Source organism: Triticum aestivum, chromosome 1D (genome assembly GCF_018294505.1).
Source record: "Triticum aestivum cultivar Chinese Spring chromosome 1D, IWGSC CS RefSeq v2.1, whole genome shotgun sequence".
In the NCBI taxonomy this organism is placed as follows: Eukaryota; Viridiplantae; Streptophyta; class Magnoliopsida; order Poales; family Poaceae; genus Triticum; species Triticum aestivum.
Window position 1 is genome coordinate 77,718,077 of NC_057796.1, and position 11,290 is coordinate 77,729,366.

General features: G+C 49.0%; 2 protein-coding genes across 2 annotated transcripts; one reads left to right on the top strand and one right to left on the bottom strand.

The window, feature by feature from the left end:
• Nucleotides 1-458: 458 nt before the first annotated feature.
• On the bottom strand, nucleotides 459-2,336 carry LOC123180410 (alanine and glycine-rich protein). Its single transcript, XM_044592457.1, has one exon. It carries the CDS (start codon nucleotides 2,067-2,069, stop codon nucleotides 1,476-1,478), a length of 594 nt encoding a protein of 197 aa, XP_044448392.1. The 5' UTR covers nucleotides 2,070-2,336; the 3' UTR covers nucleotides 459-1,475.
• Nucleotides 2,337-2,415: 79 nt separating this feature from the next.
• On the top strand, nucleotides 2,416-3,715 carry LOC123180411 (uncharacterized; the record flags this gene model as incomplete). The annotated part of the gene is given in 4 exon segments (XM_044592458.1): nucleotides 2,416-3,031; nucleotides 3,142-3,193; nucleotides 3,294-3,405; nucleotides 3,514-3,715. Coding segments are annotated over 4 exon segments (444 nt in total). The 5' UTR covers nucleotides 2,416-2,842.
• Nucleotides 3,716-11,290: the final 7,575 nt, after the last annotated feature.

The window sequence follows — 11,290 nt, forward strand, 5'->3', positions numbered from 1 at the left end:
CCCCCGACCCAAACTTCTTGCGCCTGGGCTTTTTCGTTCCGCATGTTGGCTCGATTTATTGTCGTTGGGCTGTACTACAACGTGCATCATACTCAGGCCCACATCTTCCCACCCGATTCCCTTCCCCTACCTGAGTCGCAAACCTTCCCGTCCGATCCCCTTCCCCTGCAAGGCTACAATCTTGGCAACCGAATAGGCGATTGTCCCTTCAACTCTCCCCTCCGATCTGAAACGGTGCACGGTTTCATGAACTACAAGTGGGAAATTAAGAGCACCAAGCAGCACTGCTCCTCTTCCGGTTGTCTATATATGGTAGATTTTTCTCTCCAAGCAGCACCAAAAATCAAAGTAATCAATATCTTTCTGTTATCTCTCCTTTTATTGCGAATTCTCTCCAACCCGCTCGCCCCTGCCGTATATTTTTTCGAAACGGAGACAAAGATTGCCTCATCTATTAATTAAGCAGAAGAAAAATTGTCCAATTTATTACGGGAAACCGGGTGAAAATCGAAACAACAAGGGCCAAGCCCACCCCAAAGACTAACACACAGGGCAAAGCCCACCACGAACAACATCGATGACAACCACGTCGCCCACATGACACGAGGTCCATGCCCTCGAAGCTGCAAATCTTCCGAGGCCGCCGCCTCGACATCCACTGCTCCGTTGCACCCTGCACACTCAACCGACACCGCCTTCCGGGGCCGCCGCCCCGACATGCCACCGCTCACCCTCGAGCAGCAACGCCGCACGATACAGCAGCCCGCAGCCCACACTGCTCAGGACAACCGCACGCAGACCACGAACGTCGCACCACATCCGGAGCCGCCGCCCTGACAAGCCACCGCTCACCCTCGAGCAGCAACGCCACACGATACAACAGTCCGCAGCCCGCACTGCTCAGGACAACTGCACGCAGACCACGAACGTCGCACCACATCCGGGGCCGCCGCCCCGACATGCCGTCCAACCGCCCCCGCTGGGACGCGTCGACCGAGCCGACAACCTTGCCACCCACGCAGCTCAAGGTCCTCACCCAAGCCATGTCGACAAACAGCCCTACCTCCTGGGGCCATCGCCGCACCGCTGCCCAAGGCCGCCGCCTCGGCTCTCAACTAAAGATCCCGGAGCCGCCGCCCCGACATACACCACCCATGAAAACGGAAGAGCCCGCACAACAACCAAAGGCTGGCCCTCCAAAGCGACGCCTCCAAGAAGGTTACAATGTAAAACGCCGCCGTCGCCCACTCTAGAATACTGAAGTTTAGGTTCTCACCCGGAGAGCCCAAGCACATGGAAGGAGAGGAGGAACTCTATGACGATGCCTCCAAGAAGGTCACGACACCCGCATGCGCCGACGTCGTCAAAAGCTTTCGCTCAAGTCCCTCATCTCCTAACAGTGAGCCTGCAGATCTGGGCACCATGGATACCCAGACCACCGGAGCCAAGCCTGCTGTGAAGAGCACCTCCCGTCGTTAGCCGCCAAAGCCCTTCCGGGACGACCCGCTGCAGCACCTCATGCGACAGAGAGACGACGCGTTTGCCAGGGTCAGATCCGCGGACAACGCTCCGAATCCACCGTCCCCAGCCGCCGCCGCAGCCCATGCCGATGCAACCATTGCTCCGGGGCCGCCGCCCCGGCATCCTTGCCTTGCCGCAAATCCACGCCGTCCGCCCAGCAAAGCTGCAGAAGCACGCCGCCCAACACCGTGCGCACACTCGCCCAGGCCGCGACCTTCCTGCACACGAGCCCCCGTCGTGGCCTCCCATCCGCGCCTGCGACGCGCCCTGCGCGCGCTCGCCGCGCCTTGCGCGGCAACGCCTGGCCGCCCGTCGTGGCCACACGTGCCGCCCCGCGACCAAGCGCAGCTGCCGCGTATCCCCGCCGCGCACCAGACCCCCGCGCCGGCCTTGCCATCCCGCGCGTCCGCCCACGCCCGCGCCTCAGCATCCGCGCCCCGCGTTGCTCGTGGATCTGGCCGAAACCGACCAAATTCGGCCGCCCCCGCCACCACAGCATCATCGGAGAAGTCCGAGGCCGCCGCGCGAGCAGTCGTCGGCCCGACCATGCGCACCGCGCCAGACGCATCTGGATCGAGCGCGCCCAGCTGCGACCCCCGAGGAAGGGCGCCGAGCGATGGAGAAGACCCCGCCGCCGCCTCTAGCACACGGGCTTTGCCCGGCGATGGCCCCAGGCGGCGGCGAGGGGGAGGCACCGGTGGAGGGCGCTGCTTGACGGCGGGACGTGGGCTGCCGCCCGTGTCGCCTAAGCTAGGCAACGCGGGGGCCGCCCTGCCGTATATTCTTGGCCAAAGAAAAGGCAACTCGAGAGGATGACTTGCAGCGGCCAAATCTGTCAATCTGTCTCGCCTCAGCGGTCGTTCTCTTCAGATTGACAATTAAACACATTCTGCTGCGCATCAGGGGCGAACGCCCGCGCTAGCCACGTCGGCGCTGGACCCGCGCGCTCACGTGAGAGCAAAGGGCAGCCAAGCACAAGAGAGCTCTCACGCAGTCCAAGTCGTACTCCTTCACTGCCCCACGTCGTCCGCTTCTTCCAGAAGAAAGAGGGATTGCCCAGCCCTCGTTCCCCATCTGTCCGTTCCTCTCCCTCTCCCTCGGCCGCCGCCGGCGGTGACCTCCCCCATGGCTGACGCCCCCACCCCCTTCTCTCTGCCCCTTGCCTTCTCCTCATCATCAGCAACCTCCTTCCCTCCTCTCGCCCCAGATCGAGGACAGGTCTGGATCCGGCACGCCCACAGCGCTGCTTCGGCTAAAGCAAGGTGCTCTTGCCCTGGTGCTACAGCCATGGACAAGGTGCCCTCCCATCTCTTCTCTCTGTATGTGTTGGATGGTGGGAAACAATAACTGCATCAAGAGCTACCTCGATGCCATCCTCGACACCGGCAATCAGATCGCGGCGATCGCCCCTCCCTGCTTCTCCTCAATCTTGTCCACTTCTCCCTGCTACTCCGTCGAGGAGGTCATCACTGTCTACGAAGATACCGACCTCTACAAGTCATTGCTCCGGGTACGTTGTTGACGCAGACGCACAAATCCGACCCTTTTGGATTCTCTGTTTTTCTTCCAATTTGACTATGCTTGTTCTGAGTCTCTGTCTATGTTTCTCTTCTTCTTCAGGGGGTGAACGTGGTGTACAGGACAACGAACTTGAGGAGCAGCGGGCCAGGAGGTCTGACCCTCCCTACGTCCCCATGGCCAGTTTTCTTTTGGAGAGTTCCCCTTTATTCTTGCCGAACTGCGCATAAATTTATTTATTTGGATATGCTCAGTGGTCGTTGACAAGCAGAAATCTGAGGTTGCGGCAGAATATGTTTTGAAAAATGCATTAGGCAGAGCCCTCAAAGATAAGGAGTTAAGGACAATAATGCTCAAAGATTTGTTGTGGGTTCTGCAACCTATTTGTTTTCTGATTTTCAATTATGATTTCTGTCGTTTACTTTTAGAATCATCCTCATTCTCTATCTAAATATGTGGTGCCAATGAAATTAGATTTGTTCTCTGGGTGATTGTGCGGATGAATTTGATGTCGAGAATGTCCGTTCTGTTGGCGAAAAGGCCCCCGTTATTGGGATATTTCTAAGCACACCGCCAAGGAACTTTGAAGGTCCTTATTTTAACCATGAGTTTCATCATCTCGAAATGCAGGTGTGTACCAGGCATTCTACTTTGTTATTCCTTTTTAATAAGCACAATATGGTGGTAGTGATGGTCATTGGCCTTGGGAGATGAGATTACCAAAATGTTTCGCGAACTGATTGTTACACGGTTTTCCATCATTGCTGGAGCTGCACTCCTAGCTTGAAAATACATAGTGCTGCCTTTATAGTCTTTATTGTTGACATGGCCAAGTTTATCTTGAAGGAAGTATAGATGGCACCTCTATGGTGCATGTTTGCCGACTTAATTCAAGATATCCTGCTGGACTAACATCATACATCCAGAATGCCAAAAGGCTTTTGGCAGATTCCAAGGAAGAACAAAATCCATACGATTCACGCCTTTGGTAAGTCTTGCCTTGCACCATTTTTTCATGAATTTGTTGGGTTGTTTGAAATGAGCCTTTTTGTGTTGTATGTGATCTAAATTTTCAGTTCAAAAAGACATTTGCTCTTTTTTCCTACTCTGAACTATTGTGTACTGAACTACTGATATGCCTTAACTAAAGTAGTAGATGGTGTTAATAGATGAACTACATTTTCAGGTTCCCTTGAATGAAGTATTGACCTTCGGTGATGGCAATTTTGTTTAAGCACACAATATTGTGTTTGTTCTTGTAGCTGGTGGGCTTGGCAAAAGATTTGGTTACAAAGGAATTAAGGTACCGTGGCTTGAATTCCGAATAGAAAACATACATCCAAGTATTGTTCTTTCTTTCCCTTCAGTAGCTGGAATTTGGGTTAGGGAAGTAAGAACAAAATATTGTCCAAAACAAATCCAAGTGAGTTTACTGAATGCTAACCACATTCTTGCAATTAATGATTGTATCAAGAAGTGCTTTATACTTTCACTTTGATCCCTTTTTGGGTTACAAGCATGCTCACCCAATGTTCACGAACATGTTAAAGCCAGGGAGTTTATACTCAAGTCTAAAGCATCCTATCAATCTGTGCTATCTTTGTGTAATAATTTAACTGCGCTTTTGATCATATATCACACAGGAAGACCTCGACAAATACTTTCAGCCCCAAGGAAACAAAGGTGACCACCCCGTCATCCTTGTCTGTTGGCTGGCTCATTCTTGTCCTCAGCTGGGTGCAGGGGATTTCACCCTCTTGCCATGCGTCCGGCCGCGGCAGGAGAAAGTGGGTGGTAGCGAGCTGTGGGATTGGTCATTAGTCAGTTTAGTTCGCCGCACCATCCTCATCCAGGGTTTGGTGCGGGATCTCGTCGGCTTGGCACCTTCATTGTTACTCCGGATCCCCGGTGAGACTCAACACTTTTTGCGCCTCCCTGCCCTGTTTCCAACTTTATAATTCCTCCTCTGTTCAGAGTTGGGAACAAATAAAGCGTCTCACGGAAATTCGTCAGGTTGAACGTTGATTTATGTTTTCAGAAATGAGGCAACCTTACATGTACATATTCATGGATATTTCCTTTATCACACCCCCACCAGACATGAGTTCTTTTGTATTCAGAGCTTTGGAACCGGGTCATAACTACTTACGTTTGAAAAGTCACTGTTAATGATAACTGGTGCATGGATTATTGGTGGGCCTATTTTTCTAATGTTGTGATTTTGGTCAATTTCCATTCTTGTTAGGCTTTGGAAGCCAGATCCACTGTCACAAAAAACTAGCAGGCAGCAATGTCCAGATCAAAACTTGCAAAATTGACCTTTTGGCTCCAATTTTTGGTTTAAGTCATTGATGTGTACCTTTTTCTGAATACCTTAATTATAAAACAGGTTTGATGCAGTTTTGGAGCTGGATGGTTAATCAGTCTGATTTGTTCGTATAGTTCATGGTACCACATCTACAAGCTGCATCTTGTGCAAATTTGTTGTTGTGTGTGTGTATATGGTGCTTGCCTACTTGGTGTTTCACTTACCCCAGTCAGAGTTCTGTTCTTTCTAGATGAAGCTACAATAGTTAACCTATAAGGTGCAGGTTCTAGCCTTCTTGGTTTCTTATACTGAACAGGACTACTGTTCTTAATCATATGACCCGATACCCTATGTGTCCTAATTAGGCCTTTAGGCACTGTAATCTGGCTATTGTTTTCTTTGTATTGGTAACTGCTCTTGTTGGTTGGCTGTATAATTAGGCCTTTAGGATTGGAATCTGACTGTTGTTTCCTTTGTAATATTGGTAACTACTCTTGTTGGCTTGGCTGTATAATTGGATAAGAACATAGTAGGATCTACACTATTTTTTGTGTTGGTAAATAGCTAACTTGGTCATATACTCAGGATCGCCGCCTTCTTCCTCCAGGCTGGCAATCACCTGCAGGTTAACGTGAGGAAGTGACGAGATACACGAAGGGTTGGAGAAGGACTGCAGGAGGATGTGAGAACATGCGTTGTTTCAGATCCACCCGACTGATCCCAAGTTTTTGCAAGGTCTGCTTCTTATGGAAAAACTTCTTTCGATGAGCCGCCTATCCAAATAATTAAAATTACTCCTTTTAGTTAGATTTAGTATTAGCCAAATTATTTGCTTCTGTGATGACGAACAAACTGAGTATAGTTTTATTTTGCTTTAGATGAGTATTGTAGAGTAGGAAGACTTGCAAGAATTTGTATAATAGTTTTGAACTCTTCTGAAACTGAAAGGATCACACATACTGAAGCAAACAATTTATGTATTATTATGTACGAGTTTGGATTATTCTGAAGACTTCTTTTAGGTGCTTGGATTACTCTGAGCAACTCTCACAAAAGTTGAGAGTATAGTGTGAACACTGGCCATAGTGTGCCAGGATGACCGCTTGCACTACAGGAGCCTCGTGGCACTTGTCATCTTTCTTTTTTCTTCCTCCCGCCTCCCTCCCTTTAGCTCTCATTGTAGCTTTTGTGTGCAAGAGGTTTGATCATGGGCATAAGCACAATGGTTTCACATTTCATTGGTGCGTGCGCATAAGAAATGAACTTGGAAGAATTTCTTTTCTAAGATGATTTGCTTCATTACTGTATGCACGAGCATCATTCCTAAATATAGTTTATCATTTGTACCCTCTTTTTGGTCCATGACGACGGTGATGTTCCTATTGAAACACAGGTTTGGAATTGATAATTTCCTGGATTAGTAGACATTGGTGTATTTCTCATTTTCTGTTTGCCTGGTCTTCCCTTGCTATGCTCAAGATTGCCTGCCAGGTTTTCATTCAAGATGAGAAGCTACTCACACACATGCATGATGCATCCACATATTTATTTTCGATCTGACAGCTTTGGCTTTCCTTTTTTCATACATCTTTCCTTCTACGGTGTGAGTCTTGTTTCATGGAAATGTGCACTCTACAAGTGTGATTCGGAGGAGACTGGATCGAGCTCATTGAGAGGGTCAATATTGTTCGGGTTGGCTTCAGTATTTCCCCACCGCCTGCTCAAGACGCTGTGGCACAGCCACGTTGGCCTCGGTGGCAGGTCCAACGACCGGCGGCGCCCGCGAGTGGGACGTGGGCTATGTGGCAAATTTGACAATTGTCTGAACTGGGTGCGAAACTAATTCACTCCCCTGACCTTTTTGTGTAGCACCCGCCACGCCGGCGCCACACTGTACTGTGCAGCGCCTAGCTCGGCGGCGTTGCACACCTGTTCACCGTGGCAGCCCCTAGGCCCGCACCCAGCAGTGCAGCGCCTCCGAGCTAGGCGCCACACATGGAATGTGCAGCGCCTAGACGCTGGGCGCCACACATGTAATGTGCAGCGCCTAGCGGCTAGGCGCTGCACTATGACTTATCCAGCCACTTTGCTGGCCCCCCTCCCCCACCCCCCACACCACACACTCCCACTCTCTCCCCGAGCTTTGGCCCCTCTCCCACTCTCTCCCCCTCTCAAATCCTCTCCCAAATCTTGCAAATTTGAAGAATTTGTCCGTGGATTTCGAAGTCAAACCCTCCCTCAAGGTAATATTCTCCGATCCCCTTGTTTTGATCCAAGTAAAGTTCTCCCATTGCTCATTTGTTGCTAGTTTGGGGAAACCCTAGTTTTGTTTGGATCTAGAGATTTGCATGGAGATTTGAGATGTTTGTTTGCCAATTTCTATGATTAGGCTTTGTTAGTATGCTAGAGTTATTCTTATGGGTGCTCTTATGTTGGTGCTAGAGTTAGGTTTAGGGCTAGGGTTATGGTTATGGTTATGGTTATGGTTAGGGTTAAGGTTAGGGTTAGGATTGTTGTTTGATATATATATTAGGGTTTGTATTCCGTGTTTATCCTTGGATTAGTCTCATGGAAGCAATGTTACCTTGTGTTCTTTGAATGCTTATAGGGATGGGAAGAACATGTGTGTTTGTTCATCATGGGGACAAAGACGCCTTTTTGAAAGGCAATATAGAACCGAACCCGGATGAGCTTGACATGGTGTTTGATAGTAGTCCTAGCTATGCGGAGCTCTTGCAACAAGTTAGGAAAGATTTGAATTGGATGGACCCTAGTGATATCATTGAGTTGGAGGGAAGGCATAATGTTGGTTTTGGAATGCACATCCGTTGGAAGACAATGCGTGTCAACTCGGAGCAACGTTGGGTTGCATACAAGGAGACGGTGGCCGAATTACTAGACAAGGCTCTTGAGTTATTTGCAATGAAGAAGGTTGATTCAAGTTTGCATTTGGACTTGAACCGGAACCCCTCCCCTTTGGTTGCTAGTAGCCCCCCACCCTTGAAGCGAGATGAAATTGTTGAACCTCTTTTGACCCAAGAAGTGAGGCCAACATTGAGCCCGTTTACAAACAACCAAGATGAAGCTTTGCAAGAGGACAATGATGAGTATGCGGACGATGACAATGAAGTTGATCTCCATGACAACAATGTGGGTGATCTCGACAAATATCATTTGCAAGAGACAATGGACCATTCCATCCGTTTTTCCCGTGCATGCATCGGACTCGGATGACGATGGTCCCGATGAACAAGTTGATGCGGAGGGCTTCACGGTGAAGGAGGGCGAAGCTTTCGAGAAGGTATTTGGTCGGGATCATCGGACTACATTGTTCAAGGATGTTAGTCTCGCGGATGAAGCCGTGGTAGATGGTGGCCAATGTGTACCTCTTGGGGTTAGGCCAAGCTCTCACCGTGATTTGGTAGATGACAAGAACCGGATTGCTAACGGTTCTAAGTTCGACACCTTGTTGGAATTGAAGATATGGCTCGACAACTATTCGGTTACGCATTATCGTTCACACAAGGTGGTGAACTCGGACGTTAATGTGCGCTACATGGTTGCATGTGCATGTGAAGATGAAATATGTCCGTGGATTGTGCGTGCAAGACCATGGAAAGGAGGTCCAACTTGTCATGTAGTGAGTTGTGTGCCAACTCACTTGTGCCAAGGCAAAATGGTGGATGGCAAGATTGTGTCCCAAGACCACAAACAACTCACGTCCGAGTTCATCGCTTACAGGCTCTCCAACTCAATATCCACACTTCCAACAATGAGCGTCCAACATGTCATTGATCTTGTGAAAGCCATCTTTCATTACAAGGTGAAATACGGCAAGGCATGGAAGGCGAAGCAAGCCGCATTTAAGATGTTGTATGGTACATGGGAGGAAGCATACAACCGAATCCCTAGGTTGTTGTTAGCCATAGCCGCGACAAACCCGGGCATGGTTCATGTGGTCGAGCCTCATGGGCACCAAACAACGGTTCATGAAGGAAGGAAAGTCAGAGTATTTGGCCGTGCTTTTTGGGCGTTCGAGCAATGTGTGAGGGCTTTCGAACATTGTAGGCCGGTCATCGCAATTGATGGCACGTTCTTGACCGGACAATACAAGGGCACCTTGTTGGTTGCGATAGCAAGTGATGCCAATAACCGGGTGTTGCCATTGGCATTTGCTTTGGTTGAGGTGGAAAACAATGACAACTAGGAGTGGTTTTTGCATCTTTTGAGGACGAAGGTGTTACCCGCTCAAAGGGAAATTTGTGTCATATCGGATCGGCATCTAGGAATTCTTAACGCGGTGGAGATTGACATTCCCGGGCATGCTCCGTCGCACCATCGATGGTGCATGAGGCACTTTTGTTCGAACTTCTATAGGGCATGTGGCCTTAAGGAGGTGGCCGATGATCTTCAAGATTGTTGTCTCGCTTTCTCCGATAAGCGCTTCGCCACTTTGTACAACAAATTGCTCGCACACAAAAAACTTGATCCCGGGGGTCAAGACTTTCTCAATAGGCACATTCAATACCGGAACAAGTGGGCATGTGCTTTTGATGAAGATGGCCGGAGATACGGTCAAATGACAAGCAATATGGCCGAATGCTTCAATAGGGTGCTCAAAGGTGCACGTGGATTACCCGTGACGGCAATAGTTCAATACACATTTGACAAGATGAATGCGTACTTTGTAAAGTACTCGATGGAAACCGATGCACAGATAGCTGAAAAAGAAGAGAGGGACAATCAGATATTCATGGAGAGGGTGGTTAAGGAGGCTCACCTCATAAGAAAAAGGGAGGAGGAAGAGGAAGAAGAGAGGAAGAAGAAGAAGGGAAAGGGGCCTTGCTCTACGCAATAGAGCTATGTCATCCTCTTCGATTTGGTTGTGAACTACTATGTGTCATGAACTACTATGTCTCCTCCTCGATTTGGTTGTGAACTACTATGTGCCGTGAACTACTATGTCTCCTCCTCGATTTGGTTGTAAGAACTACTATGTGTCGTGAACTACTATGTCTCCTCCTCGATTTGGTTGTAAGAACTACTATGTGTCGTGAACTACTATGTCTCCTCCTCGATTTGGTTGTAAGAACTACTATGTGTCGTGAAGTACTATGTGTTATGAACTACTATGTGTCGTGAAGTAACGGAAGGTAGGCCTCCAGTTTGGGCCAAAAAATTCGCTAAGTTTTGTGCAGCGCCTAGCCTGGGGGCGCCAGACTGTACAGTGCAACGCCTTGCTGCTGGGCGCTGCACTGTAGAGTGTGGCGCCTGCGAGCTAGGCGCTGCACAAACACTTAGTGTTTTTTTGTCATTCATACTGGGTCATTTTCAGCCACACTTCAACATTTCGTATAGTAAACATTAAGGTTCAAAAAGTGTTCATCAAAGACATCATTTCTTAGAAAGGACCATCACAATAAGTTCAAGTTTACCATAGAGCTACCACCACTCCAAGTTCAACGACATAACAAATTCCACATTACTAATAGCTACCACCACTCCAAGTTCAACGACATAACAAATTTCACATTACTAATAGCTACGACCACTCCAAGTTCAACGACATAACAAATTCCACATTACTAATAGCTACCACCACTCCAAGTTCAACGACATCACAAATTCCACTCTAAGTTCAACATTATAAGTAAAGGACGATGACTAGTGCTTTTCGCGCTTGCTGGCTCCTCCCCCCTCTTGACACTTATCTTCTTCACCTTCCTAGGAAGAGGAACCCGCTCCGGCTCCGGCTCCGGCTCCGGTTCCTCCACGTCATGTACATAGTCATCCAAAGCCGCCATCCGCGAGGTGCTGACCGTCCTTTTGCCTCTTTGGCCTCTTTGGGTGAAGTCTTCAGGTGTGTACTTGTTGATTCCCTTCCTAGGCTTCAACTCGTATGCAGACCGAGCCTGGTACGTCCCCACGGTCATATCATCAGCA

Bases quoted from the DNA above. Each gene is read 5' to 3' on its own strand.
- LOC123180410 (XM_044592457.1), bottom strand. From the start codon at position 2,069: ATGGTCGGGCCGACGACTGCTCGCGCGGCGGCCTCGGACTTCTCCGAT.